At 26.5% G+C, this 20,247-nt stretch overlaps 1 protein-coding gene across 4 annotated transcripts in view; it reads left to right on the forward strand.

Moving 5' to 3' along the window:
* Window positions 1–11,007, forward strand: part of LOC114123655 (putative fatty acyl-CoA reductase CG5065) — an 85,452-nt gene extending 74,445 nt beyond the window's left edge. For all 4 annotated transcript variants that reach the window (XM_050205839.1, XM_050205838.1, XM_027986705.2 and 1 more), the window contains exons 7-9: window positions 1,428–1,667; window positions 4,681–4,938; window positions 5,832–11,007. In XM_050205839.1, the coding sequence (XP_050061796.1) occupies window positions 1,428–1,667; window positions 4,681–4,938; window positions 5,832–5,991 (658 nt within the window). In that variant the 3' untranslated portion in view covers window positions 5,992–11,007. The remainder of the gene's footprint in view (window positions 1–1,427; window positions 1,668–4,680; window positions 4,939–5,831) is intronic.
* Window positions 11,008–20,247: the final 9,240 nt, after the last annotated feature.

Raw genomic sequence — 20,247 nt, forward strand, 5'->3', positions numbered from 1 at the left:
TCTTTTAAAACCAAATCAAAAGTAGAGAAAAAATGTGTACACCAGAAAAATAAAAAATAAAATTTTAACATGGCCAATTAATGATGTTAAACTTGACCGTTATGACCACATGACTATTATCGGTGTAAAAGGAAGATGCAGAATAAGCAAGAATGGTCAAACAACATGAGAAGTGTAATACAAGAATATGTATCACTTCAAAAAGAAATTGTTTTAAAAATTTTCATAATTAATACTAAGTTAATTTTATGTTATGTTATTTTGCATTATTTTTATCACTTTCGGTTAAAAGGTATTTTATTTTATTATTTTTATAATATTTTTTTAATTGTATTATTACCTTTATAACTAATTTCCAAGGACATGGAAGGGAACAATTTTAATTAATAACTTTTAATTTATGTATTTTTTTAATTTTACAGAAGTGTATTTAATATTAAATCGAAAGGTTGAACAGAATAATTATTAACTTCAATAAAAGTTTTTAAAGTGGTCTTAATCAACTAATATTAATTATTCATTGAAATTATGAAAATATTTCAAATATATATTTTAAATAATATTACACAAATTAGATTTTTTTTAGTTCAGATCGTGATAAAAAAAAAAACTATAAACACAAATTTAAAATAAATAAAATAAGACAAATCAAATTGAAATATTGAGTTTTTGCTGTATACATGTAAAATAATAATCCTATCTTGGCAATGTATCCTTAAGAATGGATGAACTACAATATTGGTTTCTGGCAATGTATCTTTTAAGATACAATTGATAACTTTAGACCAGCGTTTCCCAAAGTGGGCAATATCGCCCCCTTGGGGGCGATAGGGTTATCCAGGGAGGCGATGAAAGTTACAAGCTTAATTAATTTGTTATTGCTTACTTATGTACCAATACATTTTTATAGTAGGGCCGGTAGGGGGGCGTCTGTCATTTTTATTTTTTACAAGTGGATGGTAAAGATAAAAAGTTTGGGAATCACTGCTTTAGACTTTCAAGTCCGAGTTTCTTTTGATATTTTTGAATTCAGCGAACCTAAAATTAATTTAAAAATATCTACTTTCATTTTAAATTTTTATTCTGATAGTTCAATGCTTGCCAAGTTAAGGGTTAATGTCCTTTAAACATAATATGATGGCTGCCCCAATTGATAATAATAGGTATTATAAATACTTTTACTTAAAATGTCAAATCAATTATTATTATTAATTTATAATTGTTGACTTAAACAATAGGTTTTATTCGTGGTTCACGATATAATATATAGTTGTTCGTGATATTTTATCATACGTCTTTTAATGTGTCTCTATCATAGCTCTTAGTATTAAATTTATATAATTTTATCAATAGCTATTTCATATAATATTTAATAAATATATACCTACATATTTCTCAATACATACAAATTATTTGTCTTTTGGCAGGCCAAAGGGCATAGACATCTATCATTGTACGTCGGGCACAACGAATCCAATTTACTGGAAAGACATTGAACGGTTGGGCCACGAGTTCATATTAGAGAATCCATTTAGTGACATTTTGTGGTACCCGGGTGGCAGCTTCAAAAGCAACAGAGTCTTCAACTATTTGTGCGTAGCTGCTTTTCAAATGGCACCTGCCTACATCATTGACGGGCTTGCCAAAATTACCGGTAGACAACCGAGGTAAGATTTTACAAATAAGTATAATAATGTATATTATTTGAATTTATTGTATTGATTTCCTACCGTTGAAGATTTAAGAAACAGTTTGAACTGGGAAAATACTTGTTTTTTTACCTATACAGCTGTATAAATACAGGTTAATAGTGCACTGTAGTAACTATTATAGGTATTTATTTAAAAATACAATACTATAATTGTAAGTAGTAAAAAACTTTCCCTCTCAAAAAAAAAAAAAAATCAAATCTTTATTGGTTGTAAACAATGAAAGCTATTATTCATATAACTACAAAATTTGACATTATGTCAATTACGGACACTTAACGGTCAACGACAAAGGTTTTGCTTCTTTTAATATCAATGTGTGTCTAATACATGTATCCTAGCGTAAGTGAAAGAATATTTTTATATTAGTAATTAGTATAGGTAGCTTGACTATGAGGGACAATTTTTACATTCCTTGTAGATTAACAAATAAAATCTGAAAAGTTAAATTCAATTTTTAAAATTTTCCTGTCGAGGAAACTTTAGATACTATACGTGTTTATTTAAAGCAAGCAACATATAAAAAGATTTTTATTTAATTAAACTATTCAATCAGGTAGCAGAAAATCAAAAATATACAGGTCAGTGAGTCACCAAGTTTTCTCATTAGCATGTGTTATCATTATGTTATATGGTTTTGTATAATATTAAACATCAATAAGTACCTATATCATTTAATATTTACTCTTTAGTGCATACAAATAATTGTCTTAAATAATTATCAACCGTAATTGCACGTATCTACATTTTCTTAATTTTTAGGAGAGCATTTTTAACTATTTAAATTGTATATTACCTACTCATATCATACTTGACATCACTCATTTTAGTTTTAGAGGAAAAGTAATGATTTGTTGCTTTTTGGTTATCGTGTATATCACGAATTAAAATATACTGGATACCCAACGAGACATGATCAGGAATTCCTGTAGTAGTGCAAAGGACTCCAAGAGAATTAAAAATATACTAATGTCGTTGTAATCAGGAATTAAATTATATAATATATATATATTCTAGAAGTTATTACGTTGACCGCCACATGTCATTCAATTGGTATTTTTTTACACCAAGCATATTTTTCAATGTATTCCAAATTTTTATATCCTAAATACTTGTAAAAATAGAAAAATAAAAAAAAAATTGAAAAAAACGTACATCAAAAAATTGTAATGATTCCTGCTACGCCACAGTCCTGTCCTTATTTTAGTATATTATTGTAGCGCCATAGAAAAGTTAATAATATAAAATCAAATTAATTTATGGTCGCCGGCGGTCATATTATGGCGTGGTAGTAATGAACTATGGGCGTCGGCGGTAACAAATGCATAAAATTTGAGAATTACAGATGACCGCCGGCGACCATATGGCGGTCAACGTGTTTACCTAACTTTGATGGTAAATTATCTTGTAAAAATTTGTCACTAATATGATAACAAGCGCTAGGTGTAGTTAGCAACAGCTGTTTGAGCGAATCAATTTGGGTCCCAGAAAAATGGTAGTTTGTATGGGTCGTTGGGCATCCAGTATATTTTAATTTGTGGTGTTTATGAACAAAACAAAGCACAAGAAGATGATACATTATAACATAACTATATATGAAGAAATTATTTGTATGATGATAATTTTTTTGATTTTAGAATGAATGTACATTGTACAATAATATACATTTGATATCACAATAAATACTTTGAAAAAAAAGTTTAGTATTTCCATACTTTAAAACAAAATTTCTTCATTAAATATTGTCCAAGTCTCAAAAAATATCAAGATTCAACAAATTTATATTTTTACTTTTTTTAAGTTTAAAATGAAATAAATATCACCCCATCAACTGTGGTAAAATGTCAACGCTTACTTTGAAGTCTTGAAAAACCTAGGTATGATGTACCTAAAACTTAAAATCTAGGAGGAATGTATTTAATAATATTATAATAACCTAACCTTTAGGTATTCAATTTGAATCACACGAGAATTTAATTTAGATTGAATACAGCGTTATTTTTTCTTAGAAGACACATTATTTTTACTCTAATTATTTAAATACTATATTGTGCTTATTATAGGAGTTTAATTGTTATAAAAAATAATTGTTAATGATAATTGAATAGTAGGATTTGTATGATCTTCAATAACTTTTAATAGCTAATAGGTCTTCAATTTTTATTGATATCTATGTTATTAATATAAATTCTAAATTAGAGCCACTCTTGTTGTGGAAAAATCGTTGACATAATTATATTAAATTTCATAAAATTTTAACATTAACTGTGAATTATTAGTTTAAATAAATAAAACTGGTAGATGATAGATACAGATATAATATTATAAAATTGTTTTTAAAAACACTGTGTTCACAAAATTATAAACAGTAGGTATATTTTTAAGTAAAAAAAGAATTGGTATAGTTTAAACGTCTTTTGAGTCCAAATCAAATTAACTTCTTGAAAAATAATTTAACTATCAAGATGAAACTTTTTATACAAGTTTGATAAAAACGCTAATGAAAATCATTAAGAATTATACATTATACATCGTCTACCGTGTACGTAAGTCGTACTTACCGAAATGATTGATAATAATTTGTTAGATATACCATCTACATCTAAGTAACAAAACATTAAACTGTTTTATATAATTTTAAATACGTCCTACGTGTACTAATCGTTTACAGTCCATCTTCCGATGTATCAGATACATCTAATCACTGATTTCTTGTATAATAATAATTAATATTAATAAGGATATTGTTAACTTACTGATAAATACTATCCACTGGATGGAAGTGATTTCAAAATCAGCTACAATTTGAGAAATCGACCAGTGTATGTGACAGACGGAGAATAACAATTACGTTAATTCATTTTCTATTTTCTACATTTTTATTTATTAGTATAAACTTTATACTTATTTAAGTAAACTCGGTACATAGATCATAATTAATTATATGTTTTGTCTGTGTGTGCAAATGCAGGTTAATTCGAATCCATAAACGGCTACAGAAAGCGGTGTCGTGTCTAGAGTTCTTCACTACGCACGAATGGAACTTTAAGAATACAAACGTACAGAGGCTGTTCACCGAACTTGACCCCAATGACCAAAAAACCTTTTACTTTGATGTATCGCAACTGGAGTGGCGGAGCTACATCGAGTCGTACATATGGGGTACCAGGCAATTTGTGCTTAAAGACCACCCAAGCACCGTTCCCAACGCCAAATTGCGATTAAGACGGTATGTTTAATACAGAGTTTTTTTATTTTATTCGTAAATACCTACCTAGCCTAATCTCACGAAATACTTTGACAACCGTGTATTGAACCATTTGCTTGATTAGGATAGCTGAAGATCCTTTTCTATTTTTTTTTATAGCTTTAAACACTTTCTAGGACATTTTAAAAATAAATAAGTAAATAGTTAATTATTAAATTTTCTATACTCTATAGTCTCTTCCTAAAATTTAATTGCACCTATATAAATACTTGCACCAGTTAACATTTTAAAATAATGTTGTAACATTTCCAGACGTTATTATTGTTTAATTATATGCCATCACGTCCTCGGGGTATCTTTAATTGTTATTACTGTTTTCAAAAATTAGCGGATTGAATTTTCTAAATCATCTGTGTGGAAACAAGGGTTTTGTAAACTTAAAATATCTGCAAACTTTACAACATCCGTAATACCGATAACTCAATACATTGATATAATTTTTAAACTTTTCAATGAATGATTGATGTTGACACTAATTGTAGATTAATATTGCTTAAGTTTTTATTTTAAAAGTATTATCAGTTTTATAAACGTGTTTTCATTTTACGCTACCTATGATTTTCTCAATAGCCAATGAAAAATTAAAAAAAAAATCTTTATACATAACAATGTTCGTTTTTTAATCTACAAAAACGTGTTGAATTCTTCTACTAACCCCACTCTTGATACTGGTAAATATATTAAAAAACTTATGCGGTAGCTGTTTCATCCGTTAGAAATTTAAAACCATCCATAACACTACAAATATTAACGATTAAACCGGTATATTGAAAGAATGTAAACGGTCAAGGACGACTACTTAATCTAAACCTCTTACTCACACTTATTTGATCAGGTTTTTTTCATTGTTTCAGAATGTACTACCTACACCGGACTAGCCAAATGGTGTTTATCGTGCTGGCAATCAGATACATATTACTAGGCAACAAGTCCATCCGGCGGTTTTGGTACTCAGCTCTGTGTTTCCTAATAAAATGTATCAATAACGCTACTTCTTCTCTGCGTCTGCTGTAAGCCGCAGACTCGCATTCAATAGAATAATACTATACTTTTACTTATGTTTTATACGCAGTGGTGTCCGCATACGACAGCGCAATGATCGTATAATATAATGTATCTTAACACGCATTATACATTTCTATATTAAAATATTACATTATTTAGGTATATTTCTAGACGATTACGTATTGCTCGACGAACTTAAATTCAATCAATGGTATGGATTATTATTATAATATATCATCATGTATATCAACCGGCCATAAATAATATATTATACTAATTTGTATTATCCTGATGATAATCTTCCCTATTCCGTTATACTATACAAAAAAAGTAATTATAAGTTACATTTTTATTTATTATTTTTTTCCGTATCCGTTACTAGTGATAATATAGTTCATAATTTTTAAGTTCATTGGTGAATTATGTATGTTTTTTTTTAAAAAAATATTATTATTATTATTATTAATATTCTTATACTATAACTGGCTTCTGCCAATTTAAGGCCGTTTTAAACCTAAAAATTACTTACTTGTATTACATACTTAGATGTAATGTATATTGAAAAACATTATCATATGATCGTGGTCACATTTAATCTTCTGTTTTAGCAATAAAAAACGAACACTGTACCTATATATACCAAAAAGATTATGATTGTTGGTCGGTAGTTTGAAACAAATTTTAAAGATTGATTTGTTGAGGTTAGGAATGAAAACGTTGCTTAATAAAATATTATAGGTATATTATGATAATTATTATTTGTTCAAAGATTGAATATTGTTTATTACGTTAATTATAGCTGTTATTATTGATAGTAAGTGGTAAAATATAATACAATTTTATATTTGTGCTTTAAATTGCATTGCGATAATATTAATTTATACTCAATTGTTTGTACACTTTGTTAACTATATATTTGATTTCATTGTTAGACAATAATTTCCATTTTATACGAAGATCATTATATTATAATAATAATTATTATTATTATTTTAGCTGTTTCGATAATTAGGGTTGTACTGATATGACATTGTAAAATAGTCTAAAACTGGACTCCTACAAATATTATACATTTAATTGATAAAATAACTTACATATTTATTTATTACGCACATAAGCACTTATCACGAGAGAATGTCATTGTAATCAATCCACAAAGACATAATATAACTGCAAAATGGCATAAAACTTTGAAAGTTAACTACATGTTAAGTTGGTACACATAGATGTACCTACCTGATGTACCTACCTACATCGATGAATAAAATGAAATGCACCAGAAATAGGCACAAACATATTTTGGCTGCATCTGAATTAGATCCCATATATGAAAATTGACATCCGAATTGATTCCCGAAATTTTGAAACAGTTGTAAACCAAGAAATGTGATATTATAATTTGGAAAATTCGAAAACATTTTTCATTCTTTTGGCATTTTAAAGGATTTTTAAACTGAAATATACATTAAACTATTAACTTGGCAAAACGTATAATTTAAAAAAGTTAAAACTAAAGAAATATATAAATGTCGACAACATGACATTTTTGAATAAGAACCTATTTAAAAAAAATATCTTTTTTTTTTTAATTTTTACTTTGTCAGTACTTTTCTTAAATTATGTATGATTTTAATTTTATTAATATTTATTGACAGTTAATTTATAATAACGTTACATAATATAACCTTTATTTAAAAAAATAAATAATAGGTAGGTAATATTAAAATGATGTTGAAAAATTGAATATTAAGTTAATCTGGGGTTTAATTTCGATGTGCTCTGTAAACAACCCGGGAACTAATTCGGATTTACCAAAACATTTTTTCTTTCTTATTTATACGAAGCACCTTTTTCTTACCTAACGGTTCAGTAAATACCTACCTGTCTAGATAGGTACGTAACCATATTATAAGTACCACTAAAACATATACATATACGTTTTTTGTGCTTGATATACTTTAAACATTTTCACTGGATAAACTATTATATAGTGAACTTAGATCAGTCAAAGTACTAATGTAATATTTTAACATCGCATAATATAATAAGCATTATATTGTACAACGTATAACTTACCTTAAAGTACATTAACTAATCTTAGAGTAAAATATTTTCCATTGATTTATCTATTTATTATTTTTTTTTTTAATGCGATATATCATTGTTTAATTAAAAATAATATATATAATTGTAAAATGTTATTTTATCCTATATAGTTTCACATACATCAACCTTAGTCCTTAGATTTCAACTCATTAAAATGTTTTATACATTTTTTTTAAATTTAATTTTATTGTAATAAATAATATTATTTTATATAATATACAATGGCGTATTTATACTTAGGTTTCATAAAAATGTTGGGTAACTTTAGGATGTTTTACTTATTTTAACTTAAATACGTTATAAAGTTTCATTAGATGATGCGTATCTCCTTTTGTTTTCAGGGCAAACAAATCGGCAATTATTAAAAAAAATTACCTTATTGTAATTATATGAGTAAAGAGCTTTTTACGACTTAAATAGTCGTTTTAAATATTTAAACCACAACTAAGTAATATTTGTTAAATATGTCATTGTATAAATCGTATCGGTACAAATATATACTATGTACCTACCTATATTATGTTATGTAACAATACATGTTATACGGTTTATGTAATATTTTATTTTTTAACATGTTTTCTAGAAAAAAAAACATTTTATAATAAGCGCCTTATATTTGCACAGGATTACTAATATAACATAATATTAATTGTTGACATTCGTTGAATGTGTGACCTACAGAAAAATGTTCACTTAGTATGTGGCATACAGTACTAAATTTTACACAAATATTTTATTAAATAGAGTAACTACTAAGTAATGTAGCTAATTTGCTGGATATTTTATAATAAAGTTTATTGCATAAACAAATTAGACTAGACTAATGGTTATTGTTTACTATACATCTACACAAATAGTTCAATTTCAACAGAATAGTTGTAATGATTGCATATTTTCGTATGTTTTATTTTTAAAAAAAAATGTTCTAATAACAGTGGCCGAATTTTATTCTATAGTTTATAACAGAATCACAGTCATTGCGTTATTACAAAAATATTGTCTTATCCTTCTACATTTTAACTGGTTTTATCATTATAGAAATGTATGTTTGGTATGTTGTACTCATTTCAATACTATGAAACCTATGAGTGAGTATGTTAAAATGTATAACACATTCCTAGAAAGAAGACGTAAATTAAAATCGAGGATATATTTTATTATTGAGGAAGCAAGCTGAAAAGGTAACTGAATTTATTTCAGATAAAGAAAACACTAGCAAACTAGGAATGACTAGAAACAATGCTTAGCGTATTGAAGGATTATGAGATTTTGGCGTGAGTTGGAGAGAAGACAATAATTTCTGTTTATGCCATGTTGGGTTTGTTTCACTAATTAATTCCAAGGATTTAAAATTAAGTATTGGCTAATAGATACAACTGTTAAATTGGGATAGTGAGAATCGTATGCAAATCTCTAACCTTTAACTTATAATAATAATCATTTGAAAAATTCTTTTAGTCCAAACACATAAGCAATTGAGGTAGTGTAGTGTGTTAAATTAACAATGTACGTAAAATGCATGATACCACCTCAGAATTATAATCGGGGCACTTGATTGACTCGTGACATCAACTACTAATTAAAATAGTAATGATTTAAATTATATAAATATTGCATTCCATATAAGTATATATATATTAGAAAACTTTTATTTTTTGTTTATGCAAAATTATAATTCTTAAGAAAAAAATGTACATTTAATTGTATTATTTTTAAAATATATAAAATATTTGTATAATATACATTTTTAGTGCTTAGCTAAAAATATTGTATTATTTATCTTATGTTCATAAAATGAACGTGTAATAAAAAATTACATAGTTGATATCTTTAGATACTTTTTGTAAGTCACACATTCAATGGATTTCTTAATTATTTTCATAAACTAAGAACTCCACATATTGTTATAAATGGTGATACACGATTGAGAATGGGTAAATGGCACGATTGCGATCAACTCTACCTGTCCTTTTCTATAAGACTTTGCCGAATCGTACATAGGTAATATACAACTTAGGACATACAATAATATAAAAAATGGAATACATTAGTCGGAAATATTTAAAAACCTATATTCTATTCAATATTTATTTTCTAATGATTATTATGAATTAGTATGAACATAAAAAATGTGATTACTAAGAATTATTAAATTATCAACTAAATGAGTTGTGCAATTACACAACTCATTTTTATCATTCATAATTCGAGACTTGTCTCGAAGGGGGGAAATAATTGTTTTTAATCAAACCTTGGATTTATACTAATGGTTTTTGTGTCCTATGATACGGTAAAAATACGATCTATCATGCAATGTCGCACGAAAAAAAGACAAAAACTATAAAAATTAACACGATTGTGAATTAGAATAAGAATTTTCAAAATTGTTTATCATGTAAAAAAATGTCTATAATCGTGCGCATTCGTGTTACAAAAAAAAAAAGGTAACACAATCGCAATCGTGTTTTACCAGTTAAAATACATAAACGTTTTGGTGAATGTACATTATATAAATTGATAAATATTAAATACTCGTTGATCAACAATTATTTATTTGTCAATCATTGTGTGAAAACAGTATGTTTTTGAATTCAAACACCTTAAAAAAATGTCAAAAAATGTGCTCAATAATATTAATTGTTATACTATTTAGTAAAACATTCTGTTTAAATGATTTACACGCACCATGTCTAGTTAAATAACAATGAAATATTGTTAACATTTCGCACTCCTTTTCGTTTGTAATGTATCATATGAATAAGAAAATTATTATTTATTATTTGAAATAAATTAGGTATTACTATATTGTATTGACGTCCAGATCCACCAGCGTTGTTGGTTGTTATTTTGATAATTGATAAATAATTATTAGAAATAATAGTATAATTAAATTATAATAAATCAATGTTTTATACTGTATTTTTTTTATTAGAAATTTTAAATTCTTAAAACTTAATGTATATATTTAAAAGACGGAAACAATACATGCAAGATGCAGGTGTAGTATTTTGTTAATAATTGTAGGTTTCTGTCCTTGGTGTGTACCCTTCGGTCATTGTACATTTGTACCATACTAACCATAGAAACCCCCTCACTAATAATTTAACTGTATCTCCTCATTCCTTGCCTAACTTAAGTTTGTTTCCGTTGGTATCGTTGTGTACGTTACTTTGTTTAAGTTCGCTCCTGCTGTGATACACAACTTTCATTTTTCTATCGAAAAATTCTATTATTGTTAAGATCCTAATTCATAATTTATAATTTCTTCTTTGTTAAAGGTTAACTTTTACTGGTTTTTTGTATGTAGTAAGATTTATAACACGAGCACGGGTGAATTGAAACTTCTTTCTGACACTTGAAATTAAAAACAAAAATAAATAGAAATCATGATATAAAATAAAAATTTTTCTTCTGATACATCGATAAAGAACAATTATAAAATTATAATTATGACTAAAATAATGAGAACTATTATTATTATTTAAAACTACTATGATAATGTCTAACTTATTTTAATTTTTCAACGCTGTATGAGTGAGGTCCCGAATCCGAAATTCAGTCGTGGTGATCACACGTTAAAAGGTGTCGGATATAAATTAAAAAATGGCCTGTTTAAATATAATGGTATACACTAAGAAGATGAATAATTATTTAAAAAGAAAATCATAAAATATGTTTGTTAAAAAACTTACATACTACACCCGAAGAAACGTGGTAACGACCAACGTAACAATAAGTAGTTACAATGCACTAACTACGCGACAATGGTCAACGTAATAATAATAATGCAGTGTAATAACTGCAAAAAAACCGACAAAATAACGATCTAAGAAGTAACTGAAAACTGATTGACTAACCGGTCCTAACGGCTGGTATATATAACCTATTATCGCCGGGCTAAAGGGCGGGCAGGAAGTCAGGTCAGTTCTAGAACAATCGAGACATTACCTTCGATTTGAAGACATACGTACCGATTATTCTAAAATAGTCTAGACTAGTCTTGTCCATTCTTGATCTACAGACGCGATAAATACTAATCTGAAATTTTTAACTTACACCGACACTCTCACAAGGCGCAGTAATGTGCCTGTATAAGAGACTCAATTTGATAAAGGTTGGAAACCTTTGAATACCGGTATTATTATGGCAACTTTATCTTTCATTGATACATGTAAAACATTATTTCTAAAGTTTAATTGAGGCGCATAGAGCTAAAACGGCTTAACCCACAAAAAATCGAATTCTGTTTTATGTAATAAAACGTTTCAGACTGATTATAATATTTGAAATCCACAAGGGCCTATCCCACAATAAAAATTATTCGCTAGATGGCAGCACATACGTCGTTTTAGCATTGCAATTTTAATATTACTTTCCCGACTAAAATGGCCTAACCCATTACGATTGGGTTAGGCTAGTTTTGCTTTCAAATTTTGTTTGGAAATGTGGTATAAGGTATAAAACCACGGTACTGTTAATACCTCGGAAGTGGTAATTTTATTATTAAAAGTTCTTTATAATCGTGTTACAAGACGTGCTTTTGTGATAGGAATACATAAACGGTATTTGGCGCGAAATTGTCGTTGTAATCATGTATTGATAAGAAGGAAGCTATCAAAAATACTAAAAATAGCCAATATGTAATATTATTGAAATGTAATTGTGAACTATTACTCAATGCTCATTCGTATTCGTGTAAAGTGTTTTTTAACTTTCAACTACTTTATAACAAATTTTTAAATTAATATTTCATAACAATGGATGATAATTATATTAACGATGTTCTAGAAAGTGGTAAGTACGAAACATTTGAACATAATAAAATAATATTTATTTTTGTATACTAAACACTAATAATGACTTATTATTAACAGATTCTGAATTTTATAACTCTGGGTCTGAATATGTGCCGTCAATCAATTCAGATACAACACATGTTAGTGCTTCTGAAGAAGAAGATGAAATACCATTAGTTGATGGAAATGTAGAACAAGACTGCCCGCCTGTTACAAGAAAGAGAACAGTAAATGAAAAACTTTGGAAGAAGAATGTAAGGAAAACAAAAAAGCTACGTGGTGAATCTTATTCTTCTGCTATAACAGGAGAGATTATACCTTGTAAGACATTTGTTCCAATAGTATGTAAATGTATTAAAAAATGTCACAACTTTATCCCAGAATTAAACCAAAAGGAAATTTTTACTAAATTCTATGAGCTTGCTAGTTATAATTTACAAACAGCATTTTTATTTGGCTTAACTAAAGTAGTTGATAAAAAAAGAACATACACAAAAAATGTAGATACTTCTAGGAGAAATTTTTCAAGGGAATATTATTTACCTGTGAATGACGGAAAAGAAGAGAGAGTGTGCAAAAGTTTTTTTAAACAGGTGTTATTAGTATCGGATGGACGAATTACAAGACTTGTGAAATCCAAAACTATTTCTAAATCTCCACCACAAGATAAAAGAGGTAAGCACACTGCATATAATAGAACTGAAAACTTGGAAGTTCTTGAAGTGAAAAATTTTATAAATTTGTTTCCTTGTTATGAATCTCATTACTCAAGAATGAAAAACTTAGAAAGAAAATATTTAGCTCCTTCTTTAAATATTAAAATTATGTATAATCTTTATAAAAATAAAATCTCTAATCCAGTATCATATTATATTTTCCAAGAAATTTTCAATAAACAGTTCAATTTACATTTCCATGCACCCATTTCTGATAGTTGTAAAAAATGTGATATGTTTAATACGAGACTGAAGTGTTTGACTAGTTATGAAGAAAAAATAGAAATTGAAAATGAGAAAGAAGTTCATCAGAGAAAAGCAGATAGTACTAGAGCAGGAATGACATTTGATGGAAATAAAGCAAAAGACAATAACAATGTTACATGTATTGCCTTTGACTTAATGAAAACATTACCAACGCCTGTTATATCAACATGGATTTGTTATTATAAACGCCAATTGTGGACCTACTGCTTAGGTGTTCATAATCTTGGAAATAATGAGGTGATAATGTATGTTTGGGATGAGTCGGTTGCTTCAAGAGGTCCCCAAGAGATTGGATCATGCATTTTACACTATGTAAAAACTTATGTATCTTCTACCAAACTTATTATGTATTCTGACCAGTGTGGTGGTCAGAATAGAAATATAAAAATGGCTACCATTTGTAACTATATAGTAGCTAATACATAACTATCTGTTAACAAAATTGATCATAAGTTTTTAGTAAGCGGTCACTCATTTTTACCTTGTGACCAAGATTTTGGCTTAGTTGAAAAGCAAAAAAAATTCCATCCAGACATACATTTACCTGATGACTGGAAAACTGTTATAGCATCTGCTAGAAAAACCAATCCGTTTAAAATTGTAAATATGACCAAAGATGATTTTTTCTCAACAAAGTCATTGGAAAAACAAATAACAAATAGAAAAATAGATGTAACTAATGATAAGGTACAGTGGATGAAAATCCAATGGCTGAACTATAGAAATGAACAGCCATTTATGTTCCATTACAAGTATTAAAATAATATAGAATACCCTTTTAACTCAGTTTATATTGGAAAAAGAACTTCACATATTGAAGAATACACTAAACGATTAGATTTGTTATATCCAAATGGGCATACAATAACAGAATTAAAAAAAAAAGATTTATTGGAATTAATTCCATTCATACCTCCAATAAAACATAGTTTTTATCATAATCTCAAAGTCAACCGAAATAACAATGACAATTTTCCAGACCCTTCTTATACTGAAGAAGAATATGAAGAAAAATAATTATATTATACAATATTTTATATTTTAAATACAATATCAAAAATTGTATACATTTAAAAAGTTTGTTGTTTTTTTTTTTATATCAATTAGTTTTTTATTTTGTTATTATACAACTACTGTTAAATTGATTTTATTTTAATAACCAAGTTTTGATAATATTATTACCTAAATATTTTGAAATTATAATATTATGTTAGGTATTAATTTTTTTTTATACAATTTTAAGATTTTAATACACATTACTATAATACTGTTATGAATTTTATTTTATTTTATTTTATATCATTATACTGTGATACAAAATATCTATTATTTCGCTAATATTATGAACAAGGTATGTGAGTATGTCTTTTCAAAAATTGTATTCATATAAAAAGTTTGTTGTTTTTTTTGTATCAATTAGTTTGTTATTTTGTTATTATACAACTGTTAAATTGTTTTTATTTTAATAACTAAGTTGTGATAGTATTATTACCTAAATATTATGAAATTAAAATGTTATGTTAGGTCTTAATTTTTTTTATACAATATTAAGATTTTAGTACATATTATTATTATAATACTGTTATGAATTTTATTACCAAAGAAAAGAAATCTATTTTTTTTTTTATTATTATTATTATACTCTGATACTAAATGTTATAATAAATTGTCTGTTATCTCATTAATATTATAAACAAGGTTTGTGAATATTTCAAAAATTGTATTCATTTAAAAAGTGTGCTGTTATTATTTGGTATAATTTTTATAAGTATAAAATCCTCTTTAAGAGTAATTTGTTATTTGTTCCCAACATGAAACATTTATGAAATTCTCATGCAAGTATAGTTAATTTTTATTAATTAAAACTTTGTCTAATATAACTGTGTTATATACATTAAAATGTAAGTCAAACAAGTCAAAGAGATTTCACAAAGGTGGACTAACCATCAAAAATTTTTGTAAGTTACTCGTTTTTGAAAATTCTGAGTGGCCTAACCCACATTACAACTTTGAAAACTTTAAGCTCGTAAATGGCTTATATATAGTTAAAAAGACACAAATTTATTATTCAAAAATAACTTTCAAGTTATGTTTTAAGACTATTCAGTGATTAAAAAAACGCAAATGAAAAATAGTAGAAACTTGTATTGCCAGTCTCCGAAAAAACCTATTTTGTGGATTAAGCCGTTTTAGCTCTATGCGCCTCAATTATGACTTTGTACTGGGACATCGCTTTACTCAAGATGCACTTGAAAATATATTTTCTAATATTCGTCTAAAGGCTGGTAGAACTCCAACTTCCAATCAGTGTCTTCAAGCTTTAAAAGGGATTTCTGTTTCACAGTATCTATCCGATATTGATAGTAGCAACTATGCAAATGATAGTGATTATTTGTTATTAGATTTCTTTCAGAAAAAAAAAACCAAAATTTATATAATACTCAAAATCAATTATCTCTTACAAATTTCCAAACAAATTTCTCAGACTTTATATTTAAAACTAAAAATTTCAATACCCTAATATCTTATTTTGATTCATCAGATTTAAACAATTTATATTTTTAAGTGGAAGTGCAATACATTATATAAAAAAGAATTGTTGTGAATCATGTTATACATTGGTTGTTATGTCTTCCGAGGAATGTTGTGTAAATTTAGAAATGAAATACTTTACAGATCTACGGACAAAGGAGATCTTGCACATCCTTCTTTGTCTGTAATTGAATTAATTTTAAATTGTGAAGTAATTTATAGAGAACATAGATCATTTATTTTACATAATTCTACAAAATTCTTAATAGACAAGATATTTTCTGAAATACAGATTAATATTCCAATTTGTACTACCACCAAAGACTGTAACACAAAGTTCTTAATAATTAAATATTTTTTTACAATTCGTGGATACAGCATAAGTTCTTTAAGTATTGCTAAAAAAAGAAAAATGACGTATGACACAGCCAGTGTAAAAAAAAAAATGTATTTCTTAATTATTTTAATTATTTTAATAAAATGTCTCCCATTCAGTCATAGATTTAGAGGTATACCAAAAATCAATAACAAAAGATTGACAAAAAAAAAATTGATGAATAAAACAAATAAAAAAAAAATTACAAAACAATACAATTATAGGAATTCAATAATTATTAATCATTATATTTGTAATAAAAATATTAACTTTTATACTTTGTTTTTTTTTCTTAGATTACTAATCTTATATTCTTATGGTATATTTACTGGTATCTTTTGAATCAGAATTTGATTGTAACTATAGTTGGTAACTCTTATCAGGATCTCTTAAATCTAAAAACTTAACTCCGTCCAATTTTTCGTTACGTGGCTGACAATGAGCTTTCGTTCTTCTCTAACCATTTGCTCAGTGTCGTACCTAAGATAGGATAGCGAATTAAATAAACAGGCACCATCACCTTTATAATAGGTACAATTCAGTTAACGCCAATTTATATCAACTCACGTGGTTTACCACACGAAAATAACAAACCGAATTTTATTTTATTAAATAGCGGCTAAAACCCGGCTCCGCCGGCTTGTTTTTATTTATAACCATACCCTCGATTATGAAATATATACTCAATTTTATTTGTTCAATTATACCCCCCTCACAATCGCTATAGTTCAGGTCGATGGAATATTAGTTTTATGTGCCATTTCATAATGTTCAAAAAAAATATCTCAAACATATAAATAAACACACTAAATACCTATACAAATTAAAAATATATTAATTATAACAGTATATGCACAAGATATAATAACATATTATTATATTCAAATTATCAAATAAAATAAATTAATAACGGAGGTTATCGGTGAGTAAAAAAAAATTTTTTATTTCTTTCCATAAATAGAAATATGAAAATAGGTAGTATATAAACCCAAAATTACAAAATTATTTATATTATATTTATTTGAAGAAAATTGAAACATCTATTTTAACGATTTCGAACAACATGGTTGTTCGTTGTCTTCAATCTCGTATTTTTTCCTTTTAATTGTATTATTTTTATTAATAATTTCTTGAGATAATAACCATGTTTCAAACCTATGTAAGCAACAACAATTTAAATACATTTTGAGTAATATAGTGAATAAAAGTGTCATTTACTTTTCTTTTTCAGTTATTGAACTGTACGTGATGACAGATGTTGGCAATAATCCAATATATTTATTATTCGAATATTCATTTATTCTTCCTCGTTCTATTTTAATAATACTTCCACTTTCTCCCACAAAATTTACAGCTTCTTCGTTCCATACCGTCAGGATTATCTGTGAAATAATTTCATTATCATTATTTTCTTTTCATTTAATATATAATTGATTTAATAAAATTGATTCAAATGACAATTAATTATAAACAGAAGGCATTTTTTCGTTCTTTAAAGTTTGTATTAAAGTCCATTATCAATTACATTGTCGAAGTAGCAAAATCTACAAAAGATTTAAAGAGTTATGCCAATCGAGGGAAGGAAATATTAAAGTTATCAAACTAATGATGTTTTTATAAAATACTTTTTGCTTTTATAATTTTACATCACATTTTTTACAGTTATTAAAATTATTAAAATTTACTGTGCTAATTAAGCTGTATTATAACATTATTTTAATAAATCAGGTAAAGTATACAGACAGTTTTAAAAATATTTATCTATTTTGAAAACTACCTATGGTAACAGAATGTTAAGTAATATTATTATGCTTACTTAGGCCCGGTTTTTCTATTGACTTTAACTGCCAGTTAGCAGAATTTAACTGTCGGTTAATACTTTGTCACAGTCAAACTGTTTTTCGAACTCCAGTTAAGCTAACCATCAGGTTTAACCGATAGTTAAACTAACTGCTACTATTTCTTCTGATTAAATTTTTAACTGTTGGTTAATTTAATAATTATCATTGATTTTCTTGTGATAATAATTTTAGCGAGTACCTACATTTTAATACGTTTCACTTTTATTTTTCTTCATAATTTGAATTCAGATAGATACTTACTAATATACTTACTTACTAACTATGAATTTCGAAAATGAAATACTTTTTTATGACGATGATATTGAATTTCAAGAATATTTAAATTATCAGCTCAGACCGTATACTGTACGAACTAGGGTTGATCATTTTAGTACTTGGGATGAACTAGATTTTAAAAATCGCTTTAGATTATCTAAAGAAACGGTTATGATGATATTAAATATGATTGGCCCTACAATATCATAAAGTACAGACAGGTAATGTACTAGTTGATTTCTCATATTACAATTATTAGGTATTGCATCAACAATTTTAAAAATGAAATTACTCGTAACTACACGTACAAAAACACTTACCTAACTAAATATTTGGTTGTGAATATCACGTACATATCTACATCAAAAAGCTCTCATAGAAAATTATACTTTTAAATCCAGACTAAAACCATTTTTAATTGATGAATTATATAAAAATATAATATAAGTACAAAATACAAGTACTAAGTTTCAAATCAAATATAAAAAATGTTTGCTTCTACTGAAAAGTTTTCAAATTGTAGATACGTGAAATTATTATTAATGTAACAATATGTAAAATGTTATGTTAGAAAATAATATTTGATAGAACTGCTTCTGTATACACAACAAATCTACGCAAATCTTAAAAACATCTACTAACGGTAAGAACACTATTTATGAATTACTAATTATTTTGAATGAAATCATGAAGATGAAACTTAGTTTTTCATATGATCATTTTCAGCATTTGCTACAGCCTACCACAAATTATGATTTAATGGACAATAAATATCTTTGAAAGAAAGACACTTACAATATAATGTTCATTTTAAACTTCAATAAAGATATGCATTGTTTATACTTAGAACACAACAAGTACCTAGTCAGTAGACTTATTTTTTAGAAATAGTAATTTCTATTAGATCAAGACAAATATAATTGTAGGTAATAAATACCAAGATGAGAACAAATATATATATTTTTTAAATAATGTATGTAATACTGCAGTGTTGTGTGATATTGTATGTCATATTATTATACAGTAGTCAGATGTTGCATTTGCCTTGGTGTTTATGCTCATATTTAATAAGAGAATATAAAATATTTGTCGATTTTAAATTAGTTTAAGCTAATTACACTTGTTATATTTATTCATTTTTTAGGAATCGTATTTAAATGTTTTTGGAAATATGTAAAGAAACAAACCATTGCATTATACTTATAAGTGTAATTAATTAAATTATCACATAACACATATGGCAGTATTACAATATTATATAGGTACCTATCAGATTTGTAATTAAATAATTATTAAACTTAATAACAATTCATGGTAATATTAAAGTATAATTTAATTTTAAGTTAAGAACTTCT

The sequence above is a fragment of the Aphis gossypii genome, chromosome X (genome assembly GCF_020184175.1).
Source record: "Aphis gossypii isolate Hap1 chromosome X, ASM2018417v2, whole genome shotgun sequence".
NCBI lineage: Eukaryota > Metazoa > Arthropoda > Insecta > Hemiptera > Aphididae > Aphis > Aphis gossypii.